At 40.5% G+C, this 21,290-nt stretch overlaps 1 protein-coding gene across 5 annotated transcripts; it reads left to right on the top strand.

The window, feature by feature from the left end:
• The first annotated feature begins 703 nt into the window (after positions 1-703).
• isl2b (ISL LIM homeobox 2b) lies at positions 704-5,798 on the top strand. 5 transcript variants are annotated; one of them, XM_071490073.1, is made up of 6 exons: positions 704-958; positions 1,370-1,559; positions 1,918-2,180; positions 3,486-3,769; positions 4,551-4,718; positions 5,029-5,798. In XM_071490073.1, exons 1-6 carry the CDS (start codon positions 751-753, stop codon positions 5,143-5,145), a joined length of 1,230 nt encoding a protein of 409 aa, XP_071346174.1. In that variant the 5' UTR covers positions 704-750; the 3' UTR covers positions 5,146-5,798. The 5 variants fall into 5 exon arrangements, with proteins under 5 accessions (XP_071346174.1, XP_071346172.1, XP_071346173.1 ...); XM_071490071.1 differs by having other exon boundaries at positions 3,486-3,781; XM_071490072.1 differs by having other exon boundaries at positions 3,483-3,769.
• Positions 5,799-21,290: the final 15,492 nt, after the last annotated feature.

Here is a 21,290-nt window from a genome sequence, read left to right as displayed (position 1 = left end):
AGCGAATCTTTCCAACTCTCCTCACAGCTGCTGAATTTATTTCCAAATAACAAATTACTGCAAGAATTTATCACTTTGGTTTACATTTGTAAAAAAAAAAAAAAAAAAAAAAAAAAAAATCAAGGTATCAAGGCCCCCCCCCCATGTCAAAGACCAACAGTGCGACTCTTTGGTTCTCAAGAAATGTTGTTTTCCCATCATGATGTAGGAAATTATTTTGATGTTTTAACAAGAAACACTGAAGCGCTAAATAGATAGAAATGTACTGAAAAAAAAATTAAGTAAACCAAAAAGGCCTCTCTTACTTGTCCGAATCTGTGCAGAGCAGGTTCACAATCTACACGTGTAATAATTTGTAATATTGACCACATAATACCCTAATAGTATGTATCAATAATCAGTTATCACCTCACTGTGTGACTAAGAAATGGAGCCTGAGGGCTCGTTCAGCTAAACACATTTGGATTATTGGTGATATAGATGTTTTTAGAAGCAGCTTTGCCACATTTTTAAATATACCGATGGTGATGATGATGATGTTCATGAAATGTATGTGCCTAAAAAAACCGATGATTCGATGCTGTTACAACATTGTTTTTTTCTTGTTTTGAGTCTTTATTAGAAGACACTAAATATAAATATCTGCATTCTTAGGCTTTTGTCATCCATAAATAGGCTACAGACTAAATGTATTTTTTTGCAGGTTGAGAGAGACGCAGTGGGGCGATTGGAGAGTCCGGTGTGGACGTCATGACGTCAGAGGAGCAGCGTGTGGGACCCTGCAGCCTCCTCGCCCCCCTCCAGTCCGGAGAGACACAAGTTATCAGGGAGGCAAGCGAAGGGCCAGTCATCTCCTCACATCTTTTCTGCATCTACCACAGTCCCCTCTATCCTTCCTGTATGGTGGATATTATTTTCAGCTCTTCTTTCTTGGGTGATATGGGGGATCATTCCAAAAGTAAGTAGAAGCGGAACTGCTCAGTGGAGTTTTCAGTGGCAGATTGTGTTTTCATCGCTACATGATATTCAGCAGTGCACCGACTACCAAAGTCATTTTTCTAATAATGCGGTATTGCGAAGTGCTGTTATCTCAGGCTGTCCATTTTGGAGGTTTTTTGTTTTGTTTTTTTTTTTTTTTTTTTTTTTTTAATTTCTGCGAACATTGGCAGAAAGTCCCCATCTGTTACATAACATCAAGAGTTGTCCAGTCTGCAGAAAAAAAAAAAAAAAACAGGAGTTCACTGCAAAACTGAGACACACAAGCTGGACCCTAAAATCTAAACATGTAATAAATTCTGTATTTGTTGGTGGTTGAATTTATTTGGCTGCATTTTAAGTGTGTGGTTGCACTGCTGTGGGCTCTTTGCAGAGAAGCCAGGATTCGCGATGTGTGTAGGATGTGGAAGTCAGATCCATGACCAGTACATACTGAGAGTCTCTCCCGACCTGGAGTGGCACGCAGCCTGCCTGAAGTGCGCCGAGTGCAGCCAGTACCTGGATGAGACCTGCACTTGTTTCGTCCGGGACGGAAAGACCTATTGTAAAAGAGATTATGTAAGGTAGGAGTTTTTGGAAATATGTAAATTATAGGGTGAATCACGTTTAATTATTTAAAATGTAAAGTTAGACCAGACCTCATTTCTAAAAAGACTAATTTAGACAGAAAAAATAAATGAGCATGTAACACACAACTTATCTACGGAGTCTAATACAGTCTACAAATGTAGCTTACAAAAAAGAAAAAAAAACACACACTGTTTTGTTATCAATTTAAATAAAAATAAAAAAAAAACAGAAAAGAACATTAAAATACTGCATCTCGCAACTCTGACTTGTCAGCCGAAAGTTGTCTTCTGTGTTATTTCTCACATCTGCTCCCTGGATTTTTAATCCTCTGGACAATTTCCACTTTTCCAGGCTGTTTGGAATAAAATGCGCAAAATGCAACCTGGGGTTCAGCAGCAGCGATCTGGTGATGAGAGCCCGGGATAACGTTTACCACATCGAGTGTTTTCGGTGCTCGGTGTGCAGCAGGCAGCTGCTGCCGGGAGACGAGTTCTCTTTACGGGAAGACGAGCTGCTCTGCCGGGCGGACCACAGCCTGCTGCTGGAGAGGAGCTCCGCAGGAAGTCCCATCAGCCCCGGACACATCCACTCCAACAGACCGCTGCACCTGGCAGGTCAGATTCTTCTTCTTCTTATTATTATTATTATACATAACAAATCCCTACTGAAGAGGCCTAATCCTAAGTTAAAAAAAAACTGTTTTTTAAAGAGAGGTATTTTTTTATATTTCACAACTAGCCTAATTAAACACGCTTTGTAGAAAAAAAAAACAAAACTAAACAAAAAACAAACAAAAACATTAAAAGTAAAGAAAGAAAAACAGAAGAAAAACAGAGCAAGAAAACAAAAAAACAAAACAGAAATCTGACATCATGGATTTAGGAAAAATCAATAAAAAGATCAATATAAGATTGTCAAGCGTTTGTAGCTGTATTTTCTTTGTGTTTCTTGAACATCTTGATCATTTGTTTGTGGACCGGGCTCGGTGTGTGTGCGTATGCGTGTGTGTATGAAGTGTGTGTAAAGTGTGTGCTGCGACCTTTCTTTTGGCTAATTTCATAATTGATCTCATTAGCGCTAACCTGCTCTGTTGCCATTATCTGAATAATCTGGTAGGTATTCGAGTCGCGGCTTTGGCAGTGTGTGTGTGAGTGTGTGTGTGTGTGTGTGTGTGTGTGTGTGTGTGTGTGTGTGTGTGTGTGTGTGTGTGTGTAGAGCTGTCATCCTGCGGGCGCCTGCCAAGAGAAAGCGAACAAGGCAAATGTGTGAATAATATTCAACAACTTCCTGCTTGAAGCGCTCATTTCAAACGAACTGAGACCAAAGCCTGCGACAGTGACACCTGCAGAATTTCATTTTCCCGCTGGGCTTTACTTGACTTTAGGTCATAGATTTGCTGGGAAAAATGACCTCTTGTTTAGGGCGACACGGCTAAGCTTTATTATAGACTGACATCAGTGCAAGTCATGGTGAGGGGTTAAGTTTCGAGGTGCAGCCTTAAAAACATTTAATAATAGGGCAACTGAAATTAGACAAATTACTCTAAAATCCTTTTTTTTTTAATGCAAGAAGATGCAATAATCAAATCAAAGGAGGTTTTTGTCATGTAAAGACAAAACGACAGCAGCTTCCCAAAAGTAGTTTTTCCTCTATATAAACTTTATTCTTATTGTCCTGAGCCTGTGATTTCAGCTATTGCAGACATCTATCTGATGTAAGTTCCTGTCACACCGTTAGTGATGTTATTGGGCTTTTCCTGCATGAGAAAACAACCCAAGAGGACATAAAAGGACGAAACCCTTTCAGACTGGGATTAATTGGCTGCAAAGTATTTGTTTCAAAATCGAGAGGGCTTTCTGAGGCCTTCCCGCTGTAAGACACTTTGTGACAGACTTCCCCCCGTCCTCCGCCCTCAGCAGACCCGGTCACGGTGCGGCAGGCCCCGCATCGGAACCACGTCCACAAACAGTCGGAGAAGACGACGCGGGTCCGGACGGTGCTGAACGAGAAGCAGCTCCACACGCTGCGGACCTGCTACAACGCCAACCCGAGGCCGGACGCGCTGATGAAGGAGCAGCTGGTGGAGATGACCGGCCTCAGCCCCAGGGTGATCCGGGTCTGGTTCCAGAACAAGCGCTGCAAAGACAAAAAGAAATCCATCCTCATGAAGCAGCTCCAGCAGCAGCAGCACAGTGATAAGACTGTAAGCATCTTCGTAAGTTTGACCACTTGATTACTATCAGCGATTTCTGAATGTATTTCCTCATTTGTTGCAGGACTTTATTTGAAATCGAGATTTGTCTTAATGTTGACTTTACCCAGTTTGAGGCTTGAATCAATCCATTTGAAACGCGGTTAGTAAAAAGGGGGGAAAAAGATGCAAACCATATGAAGACAACTTTGTATCTTGATGATGTTTTTGATGAATATGAATAACATGAATCAGGATAATAAAAAAACATGTTTCGTTTACTTGGTTGTTTGCCCTGTGATTATGAATAATTGTAGGTTATGGTCCACTAATATAAACAACTAGCAGTGACTCACCCTATAATTTCACTGTATTCTAAACCTTTTATTCTACTAAAGGGAAACACTGCACAACCTTTCCATTTGGCTCCAGTGCTACTCTGTATTCAAACTTTAAGTCAATGAATTATGAATCAACTGCTTTGGCTTCAGCTGCTTGACCTGAAAGATAAAAACATCCTCTGCAAACAGGATCGATCTGCATCTGTGAAACATCTCCTGCCTCGATCAATCTTTGCCAAACCCCAAAAAGGAACCCTGTTTCAATTGTTACAAATTTTGCATTTATCTTAAATGGCATGTGAAAATGAAAACATGTGTATAGGTATTATTAGAACACATGAGCCATTTTTTCAGCTCTTTAAGAACTAAGAGATTGCTGAGAGATGCTGTCTTACAAAACAGAGAGAAATAATGTTTGTGCTGTTTTTTTTTTTTAAATGTTATTTCATTAGAACCTACAGGGCCTAACAGGGACGCCTCTTGTGGCTGGGAGTCCCATCCGACATGAGAACACCGTGCAGGGAAACCCAGTGGAGGTTCAGACCTACCAGCCTCCATGGAAGGCCCTGAGTGAGTTCGCCTTGCAGAGCGACCTGGACCAGCCAGCCTTCCAACAACTGGTGTGTGTGTTCAGGACAGACTGAATTAGATGTGCCCATCTATCTATCTACAGATGCATATATTTTCCATATATTACTCTGCACACAGATGAGCACAAACAGCAGTTTTAGTTTTGTTGCATGTACAGTATATAAATATGCACACACACACACACACACACACACACACACACTGGCAGTCATGTGCATGGCAACATGTTGTCATTCCTAGCAATAAAAAAACTTATAATATAATGCCTTTACACACATGATTTCAAAATAAAAGTCTGAATAGGTTGGACATTCTGACACTTTGTTCATCCCTCCTCAGGTGTCTTTCTCTGAATCGGGCTCTCTCGGGAACTCCTCGGGCAGCGACGTGACTTCATTGTCCTCTCAGTTACCGGACACCCCCAACAGTATGGTACCCAGCCCGGTGGAGACGTGAAACGGGGCCCTTCACATCTGTCGGCCCCCTCCCTCCCCCCTCCTGCAAGGACGATTGCAGCATGATCCCGGCCCCCTGCATGTGACCAGCTCATCACATCGCTCAAAGTTCAGAGAGGAGAGTGTTTTTTTTTTTTTTTTTTTTTTTTTTTAATTTCCTGACATGGCGGAGATGGAACAAAGAAAGCACCGACTGACTCCGAGTTTATCTTTTTCTTTTGGAGATTTCATTGACAAAAACTAAGCAGTACAATTGTTGCATGACTTGATACGGAGACTGAAGATGTACAGAAGACCTCCTGATGGATATACTACTACAAACCCTCCAACAGAAACTAAGATTGGAAACATTTCCATGTCGAAACAGACGGACATTCTGCAGTTTCATTGTGATCATATTGTGTCTTGTTTCTTCAACCTGAGAATCTTTTGATACGTTCTTTGCGTTGTCGAGTCCAGTTGACTCTTTGTCTTAAGGTCAGAGCATGATAACCTGCAAATTATTCGTGTTGTAAAATACTTTATGTTAAGGGCAGGATACAGGTTGTTTGAGCTTCTCGAACAAAAAGTAAATTATTGTTATATTATTTATTGTTAGGAAAGCGATTCGTAAAGGGATTATTAACTGATAAAAAAAATAAAAAGCTGAATACATTAAGTGTCTTCTACAGGCGCAGTTTGTTTTTAGACTATCGATCCACTTTCGCCTTTTGGATTTTCAAACCGACATTATCATCATAACTGAGTTTATCTGAACATTCAGCTCTGAAGTTAGAAACAATTCTCCATCCTTCATCGCAAAAGTAAAGCGGGGGATCCCCGGTGAGGGAACCGTGCAGAGGGCTTCCAGGGCCGGAGACGAGGATAGATTCACGGCGTTAAAAAAAAAAGAAGTAAAACGAGCGTCCGTGTTTCAGTTGCACTGAATATGTTGTTTGTCCTGTTCCGTCTATATGAAGTTGGCCTGCCTGACTTGAAGCCTAAAGGCTGTGTTGTCTTATCACCCTCCTCCATCTTGCGGTGTTTCCCCCTCCGGTTATGTAGCAGGACTCGGTCAGTGGTCATTTACTATCTCGGGGGCAAAAATCTGCTGTAAATTGCGCTCAGTCCAGTTTCTCTGGTTGAGTCACAAGCTGGTCTAGACAGCGAGCAGGGATCGGCGACCTCTTATCTAGTCCTGGCATCACCTGCAAGCGATACACTGACTGAAGCCACAACAAACTAACCAAACACCCCCGGTCCACACACACGCACACACACACACACACACACACACCCTCCCCAAAGCCCCTCGAAAGAGAGGGGAGCAGAGAGCAGCTCGTAAAGGGTCACTTCTCCTCTTCGGTTTATTTTCCTTCAGTGAATTGCGTTATTGCGCACGGGTCAGACAAAATGACAGCTCAGACTAAATGAACTGACTCCTTTACACCGTGTGCAGAACAAAACAAAGCTGCCATATATGAAAACCTGTGGATAAACGTGTTTTCCTGTCATTTATTTTGAAGTGTGTGTGGGAATATACTCTTACCTTTCGCCTTATTTAGTCTTAAAACCTATATACTCTGAAATTATACATACATACATACATACATATATATATATATATATATATATATATTATTCAAACAAAAAGGCTGAGTCTTAATATTAAATTCTTATATTAGATAAATTCTCATGGTTGAATTATTTCCCCCACCTGCTGTATTTTAACAAAGCTGGACTCAATAATACACCGAAGGGTTGATGAACGCATTTTGACATTTACACCATGAGTGTAGAGTGAAGAAAAGAAAAATCAAAAGAAGTGTTTTTTTTTTTTTTTTCGTTCGTTCCTCCCACACTGACAGCGTCTTCATCGGAAGTTTGAATGACAAAAGACAGATAATAGATGTGTAATTGAGCTATTTCAAATAAGATAAGTAAACAATGCGAGCAGATTAAGATAACAGAGATAAGTGACGAATAACAATGGTGTTCACAGACAAGAATGCAGGCTGATTAACTCCTCTTTAGCTGAAAATCATTATGTCTCCCCAACAGCTAATTTCCAGCATGGATACTGTATGTACTGTGTGGCTCAGGCCAATGGAAATTAATAGAAAAATATGTCATTCTTATCATTATAAAATGTATTCCAAGTGCAAAATCAATTTTCTTTTTAGAAATCTGAATAATAAAAAAAATATCAACTGAATATTTAAAAAAAAAAAAAAAAGAAAGAAAGAAAAGAAAAACAACAAAAAAAAAAAAAACAAAACAAAAAAAAACCAAACAAAACATGTTTTTCCTTTTTGGGTCAGCAGAGTACATTCATCATTATTTCAGGGCGACAGAAAAGTGCGAGACAAAGATGTGAAATTTGAGTGACTGAACAAAACATGACAAATGAAAGCGCCGATAACTTTAAACGCACAATTACATTCACCAAAAATTCATTAGGCTACAACATTAACCAGTGCAGTTAAAGTTTATTTTCCATTTTATGTTTTCCGCTTCAGTCATTAGGCTTCCTACTAGTCTGTGCTGCTCATTCAGATCAGAGATCACGTCCTCTGACACCCATAAAAAGACGCCTGAGTACCTGTGGGCCATATGATCTTCCACCAAGTCTATAGATAGGCGTTTCCCCTCTGTGCGTTAAACAAGAACCAGAATAAACACCGGTGATCCCTGTCCACACACACACACACACACACAAACACACACACTCACACACACACACGCACTCACACAAACACACACACACAAACACACACAATGGGATCACTCGTCAGTATACGTGAATGGCCAACCTTGACATAATTTGTACAGCAACTCATTTGGGACAGACGCTAATAGAAATATGAAATGCTCATAAATGTAGCCTTTTGCTTTTGACCACGAACCGTGTAGTTTTCACCCCCAACATTATTTACGATGAAGTCCAAACGGAGTCAGTGCCGCGGCGCTGAAAACGAGTCTGCGTGTGTCAGGCTGCCACGATGCAACCAGACGCTGTCAGAGGGAGCGACACCGTATCATTAATGATAAAGAAGACGAGTCCATTTGGAGGTGTGATGTAATTCTCTAATTGGTAGAGGGGTGCGCGTAATTAGATCACCCGGCGTGCTCGGGGAGGACTTACAGCGCCGCCCACCGCGACCACGACTCGCTGAACGGTCACTGACAGACGGACACTCACAGCTGAACAGCACTTTTCACACAGGGGGCATTGAAATATTATTTAATCCCTGTGGACATATATATGTATATATTTGGTTTTTGTTGGTTTGTTTTCCAGTGGCGAGAAAATACATGGAACACAAAGATGCGACTGACACAAGTTGGGCCTGCTGTTCTCTGCTCTTCATTGTTTTGTTTTGTTTTTCTTTGTAAAAACAGTAATATCTAAAATCCTGATCTGGTCATTTGACAGCACAGAGAATTTCATAGTTATAGGCATATAGCCACTCGTTTTGTGGGCTTTTAACCAACCTGAATTATAGTCTGAGGGTTAAATGGAAAAAAAAATTAAAATGTTTCTCAATATTTTATTTTAGGTTTTCAGGCCTTGCCCAGACTTTCAATTCATTTTTTTTGGGAAAGAGGAAATACAACTGGTACAGTGGTTCAGGAGGTGGCAGCTACAGAAGGTGTGATGAGCACTGTCCTTCAATGTTGATGAAGTGGACAGTCTATTAATGCAGTCTGATACAACAGCCACATAGACTAAATATTAGAAACACGTCTATGTATAACTCAGTAGATTAGACATGCACATTAAAGTGTGACACCAAACTGAAACAGTGCCTACAGAGCCTTGGAGAGGCAGATGTTTTTTTTTTACTTCTCATTTAGTTTTACTTGTAAGATGATTACATGGCAACCATTTCGCCTTTCTTATACTTTCATCACTGTTGTGGTGTTTCCAGGATGATTGAAAACATCATCCAAAGTAATCGTCCACTAAACATGAATATACATAAAGTTTTTTCACAAAGTCAGTCACTATTCAGTTTATAGCTAAATGAAACTTTTGCAGTTTGTTAATTCTAGCACTACATTCAATATAGTTAGTAAATAAAGCATTTATGCATTATTTTTCTTCTTGTTTAGAGTTTATGTGGGTGGGAACAGTGAATGAATCTCTCACAATTTTTGAGGAAACAATAGGGAAAGTATATGTCATCCAGCAGCTCTGTTATATGAGGAGAAAATGGGGCGAGAAAAAGAGAAGAAAATAAACTCTCTCGGGCTTAAATAAGGTATTTTAATCTTGATGTGGAATTGGACATAAATAAACCAACATACACAGTTGCAGAGAACATAACAGATTCTCACAGCCTTTCCATTCACTTCATATGAGTCTGGTTTCAGTGTGTGAGAAAATTTGTTGCTAATGTGGAGTCATGCTCCATTTATTGACTCCATTTAAGATGCAATACCATTCACATATATTTTCACATTCATATAAAAGTACAGTAATAATTTAACTTCAAATTCAGTATTATTATTATTATTATTATTACTACAAAAATCTCTCTCACACTGACCTTCATCCACAGAAACTGTTACATTACAGATTTTCTGATGAATATTTGACTGATTTTGGTTTTAAAAACTGGAGGACTGATCCCATATTGTTGTTTGCATAAAGGGTTTGTGCTATTTGGCATTTTTCATTGGAAACAAATACACAAACAGAAAAACAGTCGTAACATGTTTTGATTAGTTTTTTGTCTCACTGACATTCTGCCTGAAATCCCTTCTGTACACTCAAAGAATTTGTCCTCAGACTATTGAATTAGCTTTCACTGATAAACACTGCGAAAAAATAAGTGTGTGATTTCTGTTGAGGCTGTGTGAAAATTTCGACACTCGGGTCCTTGTGACCTTGCTCCTCCAGTGGGGGCCACCAGCAGAGGAACTGCCTGGACGTCCAAAAGTCTCGAGGGAAGCATTCTGACAGGCTGACTTAATGCAGAGAGTGAGCTGGGAGCATTTTTTCTTTCCTGCAAGAGAAAAAGAGAAAGGGGGGTGAGAAAGCGTTGCACTTGAGTGGTGAAACAACAATGAGTGAACTGAAGGTCTCAATAGCTTGTGTAAAATTAAATCAAACATTATGATGTGTGTATGAAGAATAAAGCTGTCTGTGAGATTTAGCATATCCCTGGATGCGAGTCCCCCACCCATGAAGGGAAGTGAGAAATTTGTTTCTGAATTACAGAATTAGTGGCTTATTACAAAACAGGACGTACCAAAGTGAGACAACAAAGATCTCTTTATTCCATAATCGTGTTTATCTCATATAATCCACGCAACACAGCCACACGGAGCTTTAACCCCTGTGTCAACTTCATTAAATTGTGCACTGTGTTTCCTCCACCTCTTGTCAGGTGTTTTTAATGGGGAGTTTAAGGGACCTATTTATCTCAGATGGGTAATGGCCAATTCAACATCTGGTGACAAGAATTTAATCATCTCTACTCTTAGGTTACACTGATAATGAAAGGGCAGCGTCAACATCTATGTGTAGCACCAGGCCACTTGTGTACTATCGATCCTGGGGAACGAATGCTGCTTTTATGGGAAAGTGACACAATGAGTAAATATCCACATATTATCCTTCAAACGTTTAAAAGCACTGAGGCCAACAGGGGGAGAGGTATTTCAGAAAGCTGCATTAAATAAACAAATATTGTTTTTTTTTGTTTCCATCTCTGTATTGTGTTGACATATATTTGATTTTATATTTTTAAAGCCATATTTTTGTCCAGATTTAAACGAGGAGAGGGACGACAGAAGTGGCTTTTGAATGTAATGAGTGCCTGCGGGCAAGTGCAACATGCCCTCTTATGCTTCTGTACTGCAGGTGAACCTTTGCAACGGTAGCAGCGTCCCTGCAGAATTACACCACAAAAGCTGTGTGTGTACGTGCACTAAAGTGTGTGCTCTCATCCGTGCACACAAGAGTTTCTCTGTACATGTTGCCCATGCTGTGTACATGTGTGTGTGTGGATGGTGAGCAGACCTCAGGCTCACCTGGAACACACACAGACAGCCACAATCAGCCTCTCTGGTCCCGCTGCTGAGACAGTGTCAGAGCTCTGTAAATCACAGCGCCCCACCCACACATAAATCTACTGCAAAAACAACACACCAACACCCATTAGGAGGAGAGAGGAAGGTTGGAGCCGCCCCACTTGACAATGACTCGCTATAAAACACAGTGAGGGTTCACCTGTACTTGCCTCCCCTCCTCCCACCCATACCTCCCTCCGCCACCCCCCTTCGACAAGACCAAACTGTCATTAGCCGAACCAAGAAGACAAACACGTGTCACTGGAAGCAAACAATGAAGCGGTGAGTGTGAGTCACTTAAGCGGAGAAATGGCATCAAAAGGTTTCAGGGAGACACTCTGGCGTTCATCAGGGTCATATCAGTGTCAGTTCAGGAGTTCAAGAATGTTTTCAGGAAGTCTTTGTGTTTTAGATTTAGTGCTAAAGTTCAATTAACCTTCTGACTCCTGAGTCGGGATGGAACAGAGACAAACTTTAATTATAGCATACGGAGCAGAAACTGAAATGTAAATGCCACTGATATACTGCTCCTGTCAGATGAAAACACTGAGAGTCAAAAGAGTCGTCTATTTGCACAGTCAGGGAAAATCACTTCCAGTTTGTATTGATGAGCTTCATTCTTGATTCAGAAAGTAGGCAGTTTGGAACATGTCTATGTACACCGTCGAAACTGTGAGTATATCCATTTATCCACATGGATATCATAGATCTTTTTTTGTCTGTACAAGATTTACATTGAAAAACAAAGCTTACAAATTCTTTCCCACAAGACAGGAATTGCACGTACAGTAACTTGTCCTAAGTGACACAGCAACAGCCTGGGTCCACACACATACTAAGATCCAGTTTAAGCAATGGTCCCCAGCACAATGGACAGACACAGAGCAACACAAATGATCCCAAGTCACAGAGAGATACATAAAAAAGCAATGGAGGGTAAAAAAAAAAAAAAAGAGGGGAGTGGAGGGCCCTGTCTGCCAACTGGAGCTATCCCCTCATCCCAAGGCGTTCCTGCCACTTTAAGAAATGAAGCAATATCATTAATGGAGGCCTCCGAGGGCTGACATCCTGCTCCAATTCACCAGTCCCCGTCCATCACACCATTACGGTGGGCCCAGCAGTATTAAAATCCAATCACTCCTCTGGCTAGTTTGATTAAGGAGGGCAACTGCACAAAGAAGGGGCTCTGACCCATTGTTGCCTCTGCCAGGGAGTCCCCAGAGGCTGGAGAAGGTTTCTGGTCCCAGGCAGGACCTAGACAAGGCCTGGTCAGCGCTTAAGCATTAAAAACATTTTGCAGTTATTTTTGCATCCATGTGAACTAAAAGCTGGATATATAACTACTGTATATGTAGACAAATAAAGACAACAGCTCTGCTGACAGTTAGGAGATGACATGATGTAAAATAAAAATAAAAACGTGTATTGAAAAAAATGTAAAAATGTTGAATGTGTATCATGTTCACCCTGGATGGGCTACAGCCCTTTTTTTAGGATATTGGGTGTGAATGGTGGGTTTCTTTAGCCTTGCTAGCACAGTGACTCTGGTGATGTTGGTCGTTTTACCACTTACTGACTAAAATATCTTAACATCTATATGTTGGATTGATCATGAATTTTTGTATAGTAATTTGCGGTACCCAGAGCATGAATCCTAATGATCCCCTGACTTTTCCTCTAGTGGCAGGATGAGGTTGACAATTGTGGTTTTGAGTTAAATGTCTCAACAAGTACTGGATGTGTTGCCATGAAATTTGATGCACTCCTCAGGATGACTTGTAATCCCTTAGGCAATCCTCTGACTTTTCATCTAGTGCCATGGTGAGGTCAAATTATTTTCATGGAAAAAATACATGCAAAAGTAGTGACATTCCCATCAGCTTCAATTGTACTTTGTTTTGTACTAGTGCAACACAAACAACACAACACAACACAACACAACTGTATTAGTGCTAATTAGCAAATGTTAGCATGCTAACATGATAATGGGAACATGGTCACTTAAACTCATCTGCTGTTAGTTCACATGGATGTTTACTTGGCAAAGTCCTTCAAAATCAATCAATAAAACGTTATTTTGAAGCTTGCAGGTTTTCCTTTGTATGATGTTTTTTGGGTTGGATGTGTACTTAATCCTTCTTCTTTGCTTCTGACGCACATTTACTGACACAGTTCTTAAGAAAGAGCAAAAAATATCAAACACTCATAGATCTTTTAAGACATTGTTTTTCATGTGCGTCAGCCACATAAGGTGTATAACACTTTTCTACCATCTTAATCCAAACATCTTAATTTTTTTTCCAACCAGCAGCTCACTGCCTCACTTCTGTAAATCTGGGGCTGAGGAGGTCACATCGGTCAGATTGTGTCTGGGAAAAAAAAGGCAGCATCTCAGGTACAGACCCTGGAGAGCAGAGCCTAAACCAAATTAAAACCAGAAGGCCAGGGTGAGCCTCCTCAACCACAGTGACATAAATTACGGGGATTTACAAGATTTTTAAAACACTTTTAACAATACTCTCTTTTTAATGTGCTCTCTGTTTAATAATGCACTTTAGGCTTTAAGAGCATGATAAACAAACCAATAATTCACTTTTTTATCATCTGAGGGTGAAGCCCTTCAGGACCCCGTTCTACAGCAGCGTTCAAAGGAGCCTCAAACGGATCAAATGAAGGGCTGTCACAAGATGTTTTGGACAACAGTTGAGATGTAACTGGTGATCTCTTTGCTCTCTTGAGGATAAAAGTTCACAGAGGTTCATCTTCTCAAGAACTGGGCAACATTTAAAAGGGACACTGATGCTGAAAAGTTATAAACACAAGATTTTGTGACAGAGATTATTGATCATGGGATGAGGAAGAAAGAGCTTCAGGTCATGTGGATGACACACTAGTTATCCACCATAAAAGGATGTGGCAAGTATTTTATGTAAGAGAAATTTTAAATGGATGATAAAGAATGGAAGGAAAGAAATGCTTACCGTGAAAGATGGAACAGTTTTCTTGGTTTAAGATGTTAAATTCAACATGCCTCTATTGCTCTTTGTGCGCCCATTTGCGTGTGTGTCAGTAAACTCTGTCAGAGTGTGATCTGGGAAAGCTCACAGTAGCATTTGGCTGAGTTTTTCGGTGTGTGAAGCTTCACAGGATAAGTCAATGATTTTCCTGGCTGCCAAGTCATATAAAGAGGACTTTCATAAATCTTGAAACAATGAAATTCAAAGATTATTAACCTTTCAGCAGGCAATGAATGTTATAATGTGAAAAAGCTGCAAACATGTGACAAATGTCTTCCTATAGCAGCTGAAGTTTTGTCATAAATGCAAGAGTTCAGAGGAAGCAGGGTGGAAGACAACCAACGTCTGTGTTAGAGCGAGGACCTGGAACTGAACACACACACAAAGGAAGACTCACACACATGCACACTGCATGTATGCACACGCACTGACACACATACTTACTCTTACCCACTACCAGCCACCACAAATCACTGGGCCATCTCATATAATCCTCCACCAGCCAGTGCCGCAGCATTAAACATCCAAACAAATTGTCCTTCGTCAAGTGTTCGCTGCAGGAAAAGACATAAAGCAAATGCAGAGAGCTGGGCAGGGCCACGGGGTTGGAGCGGTGGCAGCCTCTGTGTAGCTCTAAGAAACAGGACGATAATGTCTTGGCTGCTCTCAGCCTGTCAGCCTGCATTAAACTGCTCCCTGTAACTTTTGTGAAAGAGATTTCAGGGATAGAAGAGGCACTGAAGAACCACTCGAGGAGGTCTTCAGCTTCTCCCGTGTCGTTTCCTCTCTTCCTCTCTTATTTCTACATTGGAGTTAAACAGTAAACCCGTGCAGGGGTTTAAAGTCAGTACAGCAGAATTTTACAAAGTTAATAAAATGATACAACGGCCATTCAGCAGGTATATATGAAGCTCCCAGGATGAGGCATCTCTGTGTGTTGGTTGGTTCATCACTTTGTTCCTGGAATATCTTCACAACTACTGGATGGATCAGTGTAATGACATTGGCTATCCCCAGACTTTTCATCGGGTGCCACCAAGAGGTCAATTCAATTCAATTCAATTCAATTCAATTCAATTCAATTCAATTCAATTCAACATCCTAAAATACTAAATTAAGATGGCAACCACAGGTTTTGATACGAGGTCAACATAAATGATCATTCAGCACTGAATATTCAATGATCAGCATCTTTTATTAACTCTTAATTCAAAATTTGAAAATAATCGGATTTCATAGGGCTTCTTTTTCAACAGTGTATTTCCATAGTGAAGATGCAGCATTCATTTTCAATTATGTTACTCATCCACTGTTACATACTAAACATAATATACATAATACATAATATCTTCTCAAGCAGCTGGAGCACGAACAGAAAGAAACACAATCAAGAGAGTCAGCAGTGTCTCTTTTAGATGAGTTGATACAGCGACAATCCCATAAATGTGAACTTGTGGAATTTGTCCCAGATTAGTGATAACATGAAGAACAACAGACACATAAATCATTGCTGTCCTGTGAAAACCATGTCTATCCTATTTTTAGGGGTTAAAGAAAAACAGCTTTACGATGGTTCAATTTTCAGATGATCCACTGGGTCTTTAGATTTTTTTTTCTTGTTTTCATTTTATTAAAGATAATTTTCCAAGCCCATAATGGAACAGTTAATCTCTAAGTCTATTTGAAAAAAATGAATTCACAAAATTTGGATATATATGGTTTTGGCTGCAAAGAAAAACGTAATAAAACAACATCTCAAAAGAAAGGAAGTCAGATGATTGAAATGAAATACTTCAGTTCACCATCTAGAAACCTTGAGAATCTAAGATGTGTTAAGCAACAGAGACTTAACAAATATCAGTCCTGCGATATCTTCCCCGACACACACACAGACACAAACACACACACACACACACACCAGATCTCCATCTTCCTCCCCAAGCACAAGCTGGAAGTGAGCATGGTCATGTTCCTGATAAGAGCAAGGGCACGGCTGTATCTGGGAGATCTGAGAGATGCCGAAGGCTCTTGCATAAAGGAAGCTAAACTTGAGCTGGTGAGGAGACTTATCTTTACAGTTTCCTATACCACCTACTGACAGATCCCAAGCCTGTGTAAATTCCTCTGCCTCCTGAAGTGATTCCCAGCAGACAATGAGACGACACTCTGTGTACCCATGTGTACTATAACACAGGCAGCAGAGGAGATTTTACAAGGTACGTGGGAGACAAAGACAAACACAGATTTCACGTGTTGCAAATTGTGTTTGAAAACGGACATTCCTTGCAGTAAACCAATGAGTCGTGCTCTATGCCCTCTCTATGAGCTGCTTCTATGATTCAGCACATAATTCATACAGACCTTGTTGCATTTGTCAGCAGCTTTGCTTTGATTTTAACGAACATGCTCAGTAACAAGTGGCACCTTTGACTTTAAAACATCCTAATTAAATAGTGATAGAGTTTCTGTCCTGCTCTGTGCTTGACAAAATTTCCAGAGGATGATTCAACATGTGAGGAACGCCAGGGGTGGAAACACATCCCAGTGTTATTGTAGAAATGACGGTATATAAGTCACTCCTGAGATGGCTTTTGTACTATTGGGAAGAGTTATTTATATCTGAAGAGCAGGGGGCATTTATCATCTGGGGATAGTGGTTCCCCTTCAAAGTTCTCCTTTTTATGACATGCATTATTTCTTGTGCACACACATAAACAAAGCCAGGGCTGCCAGCACTGAATCAGCAGACTGTGTCACCGTGTGGCCCCTGGGTCAGGCCAGCTTTCTTGTGCCGCCAGTGCTTACATTAGCATGTGAAAGGCTAAAGCTGTTCCAAATATTCCCTCTAAACATTTATCCTGCCCGAACCCCACATGGAAAAAAAAAAAAAAAAAAAAAAAAACACGGAACAGGATGGATTTTGGGTGATACACCAATTACCAAGATGAAGAAATAAATGTAAAAAATAAATTAAAAATAAATTTTTCAAAATTTGCCTCTGGGTCTGGAAAATAAATATGAATCCAATCTCTTGAGTTTTGTTTAATTTAGGAAAAAAACATTGTTTTCAGTATAAATATTTAAGTACGGCATTGCAGCTATATGTTTGCATTTTATTTACAGATTTGTCATTTTCAAATGGATTTAAACTATGTAACATGTGTCTGCCAAGACAGCCTTCATCAGCAAGGTTGAGTCTGTCCATAATGTGGCAGGCAGGCAGGCACCACCAGTCTGTGTTTACATTGGAAGTGCCTGGAAATGAATTTCCCCACACTAGTCTCATTTGTCTTATCAGTCTGTAAATGTGTAGCCTCAATGATGGAGGAACACATTTAAAACATAAAAAAAATTCTCATATGCTCAGCATCACCCCCCACCCCCCACCCCCCATTCCCCTTTATGCACAGTAGTAGCCGCTGAGCAGCAGCCAGAGGTGAAGAAACAGCATCTAGTGACTTGCAAGCACCCAAGTTTAGCCACTGCACTGCTGCACATTTTTTAAATTAGCAGAGTGCGTCTGCTGGGGGTGGGGGTGGGTGGATGAGGGTGGTGGGGTGGGGTGGGGTGGTGGGGGGTGGCATGGTGGAACATATAAATATTCAGAAGGTACATGTCGTATTCCCAGTCTGCTCATTCTGTTAACTTTTCCACACTGCAAGCTGAATCATCTGTCATTCACCCTAATTTAATCATCAGCCACTCTCATTCAATTATCCAATATAATATGCAAATGAGATGAAACAATGGGCAGCTCATGCTAATTATGTACATCAGAATAATTAAATTGGATAGAAGTGGTGGAGGGGAACTGAACTATCATAAAATGCGGAGCAGATTCTTTAATTAAGGCTGCAAAAATTTTATTAGAATCTGTAATCTGCCCGTAAATTGTTGAATGGTGGCCATGCACAGGGGGGACATTACTCTTATTGGAAAGCGTTCCCTGAAGACTCGCTCAGGGAAACAGCGAGGGACGTCTCTCATATCAAGGGCACATCCTTTCCCAAGCAGGATTTCCATTTATTGTGGCAATGATCTTGGACTGTGAGCGTGTACAACATTCCTCAAAAGACTGCAAACCATAAAACCGTTAATATACTAAAGAAACTGACTGAGAGTGCCAGTAGTCACAATTTTGCTCTGCATAAATGTTTAGCAGTACGACAAAATAGAGTTAATTAAATGTAACATCTCAAACAAACAGTCAGATCTCGGCTTTTTTTCCCCCCTTGGTTCTGGACAGGGTTAGTTCCCAAACTTAATGTATAATCTGAACTCTATTTAAACTGGATTTTCACTCTGCAGTAAGCAGAACTAAGTGATGTAAATTGTATCTGCTGTGCCAAGGCAGCGGAGCATGCCTGGCAGCCAGTTAGACACAGAGAAACATCAACCCTAATCCTCTCCTCTGCTACTGCATGCATGCAGGCACCGCTGCCTCTCTACAACAGACCAGCCATGTCCAGCAGCACAACACAAAACAGTCTGCCATGGGACGCACAATGGCTCACTCTGAGGGCCAGCAGACAGCGAGCAGCAGGACCCTGGACGAGGTGCTGAAGCCACTGAAATATTTACAGAGGCGTGTTTTGTTGCTTTTGTGCGGAGTGATTGCATGGGGGCACCTCTGAGGCTGTCTCCATCCCCACTGTTCAGACGGTCTATCTGGCCTGGTTGTTACAAATGAAGTCACTAGAATGAATAAAGAAAGGGATAACACAATAAAAATAAAAATTCTAAATTCTGCCTCTTTGTAAAAATGAGTATTTGCCCCTAAATGTCTCAATCTGTGCATGTATGATTTTTCCTTTGAGGGAAGAAATGTGCAGGGGTGTTTGAAGTTTGAAGACTTTGATAATAAAGCTTGAATCTTACATAATCCATCACCCTCTGTGCAGACAGGCAACAACACCTCTGTAACACTGTGGTGGATCCTGCCTGGAGCAGACAGTATTTGTTAAACATGTCAGGGTGACAGAACAGCAGTGGGTCAGGAGCACAGTAGATTAAAGTCGAAGTGAGTTTGAGTGAGGAGGTAGAGACATGTAAACTGACACATGACACAATACACAGCAGTGATAGCTTGTCTCCTATCTCTTCCTTTTCTAATACATCTACAGTAAATGTGCATACAGAGGAAGGCTGTTGCTTACATTGTGCATCCTCTTTGTATGACATGATATGCACATATACAAGTATGTAAAACTTTGATATAAACATATTAATAGTCAATCAGTTCATTTTTCCCCCCCTTTTTTTTGGATTTATCCTGTTTCTTGTGTTATGAAGTGTTCGGCATAGATTAAATCTTCATGTCTTTATCTGTGTAAATGACTCACAAAGAGTAAACTGACAAGAGATAGCACAAAAGCTGAAATATGCTTTCTCAATGGATACTTGAAAAATCTCCCCAGACATGTTTCATGAAACATAAATATTATCTGCTCTGAATAATAGTTTGCTTCCTCAATTACTCTGCTCTTAAAACGATATCTTCTCCTCACTCACTGAAAAATGTGAGCAAAAATATGCTAATTTTCTTTTTTTTTTTTTTTTTAATTTCAAAGGTTTAACAGCTGGACACAAGATTTCTCCTACTTTATTGAAAAGTCCATTCTCAGTGTTTCCACATCACATGTCTGGACTGTAACTAAAACTTATTGGCTTTTAAACGAGCTGTGAAGTGACAAAACATCTCGCATATACGTGCTTCAATCTCATGTGAGCACAACAGCAGGTTCATTTAAAAACGGCCTTCTACTGTCAAACTCTGCACATACATCATTCTGCACAGTGATGGTCAAACATCCAAGTGAAGTAACAAACAGCAAAACACATTTCTGAGTGGACGGGGACTTAAATGATGAATCTTAAATCCAGCTTAAATTGAACCACACAGCCACAGAGGCTGTCAGAGGAGACACAGGCTCTGGTGTTTGTAGATTTATGAAAGGACTGTAAAAGCCAACATGGGATCACATTTTATTTAAGTGCTTTCTTTGTTGTTGTTTTTTTCCCTGCATGAGTCATTTTACGCTTTACAATTTTACCTCCATTAACCTTTATTTTATCAATGCACCTGGAAATACAGTATAATGCCAAAGAAGCATGTTTGTGCTTTGATGTGTGTGCAGTAGAAACACTGCCTTTTCTCACAAAGTGACTTGAATAAGAGAAATGACCCCCGACTTCTTGTTACTAAATGCAGCCTTGTAAAGACACACTATACTGATACATAGTCATAAATGTTCTTATCCAGACAACATAACATTTAGCAGTCCTTAATGAGTCAGCCCCCCCTTGTATCCATCACCTGATTTAGTGCTCAACAAACTGTACTAAGTTAGACGTGTTTACCTTTTGTCATCACAATGATTTTGGTCGTCAGTATTAAAGAAGCATTACTCAGAAGATTTGTATATATTGTAAGGAGGATAATTACGAATGGCCTGCAGAACTAACCCTGAATCATCAACTGCACTGTCTACCTTTGTGTTACTTTGGTTTGTACCAGAGAGTCTGTTTTTGTACAAAACTTACAGCAGCGGCAAGACAGAGTTATTTTGCCATTTTTTTAAAAAGGTTTTTCCTGAAGCACATAAAGCAAACAAAAGACTAACAGATACTCAAAGTTCTCACATTACTCAGGTTTATACATGAAACACAGCAGACGTTTGCTGAATTTAGCTGGGGCACAAACAACACTATCTCTTGGCCCTGCCTTGTCTGTCACCATGATGGAGTAGCAGAGGTCAAAGGTCACACCCGTTTATTCTCACAGAGGAAACATCCTTTCCTAATGACAGTGTGGAGGTGCAATGAGAATGCTTTGCACATCGGGTTGGACCACAGGGTGACGGGGCTACTGTGGTTTGTCAGCTGACAAAATCACCATGAGACTATGATGAGCTTTGATGAATTGGGTGCTCTACACAGCACTGTGTGAGGTGGTGGTACGTGACATTGTAGTGGCTTGATTAGTGTGTAAGGTAAGACAGAGTCAACACCAGTGTTAATGATGATTTTAGTATCTATAGGGAAGCAGTTTTGTATAGATTTCAGCATG

The sequence above is a fragment of the Trachinotus anak genome, unplaced genomic scaffold, assembly GCF_046630095.1.
Source record: "Trachinotus anak isolate AG129_WGS33_773 ecotype Australia unplaced genomic scaffold, CSIRO_AGI_Tana_v1 ptg000011l, whole genome shotgun sequence".
Classification (NCBI taxonomy): domain Eukaryota; kingdom Metazoa; phylum Chordata; class Actinopteri; order Carangiformes; family Carangidae; genus Trachinotus; species Trachinotus anak.
The sequence above is the reverse complement of the archived record's forward strand: the minus strand, read 5'-3'. Positions and strand labels throughout refer to the sequence as shown.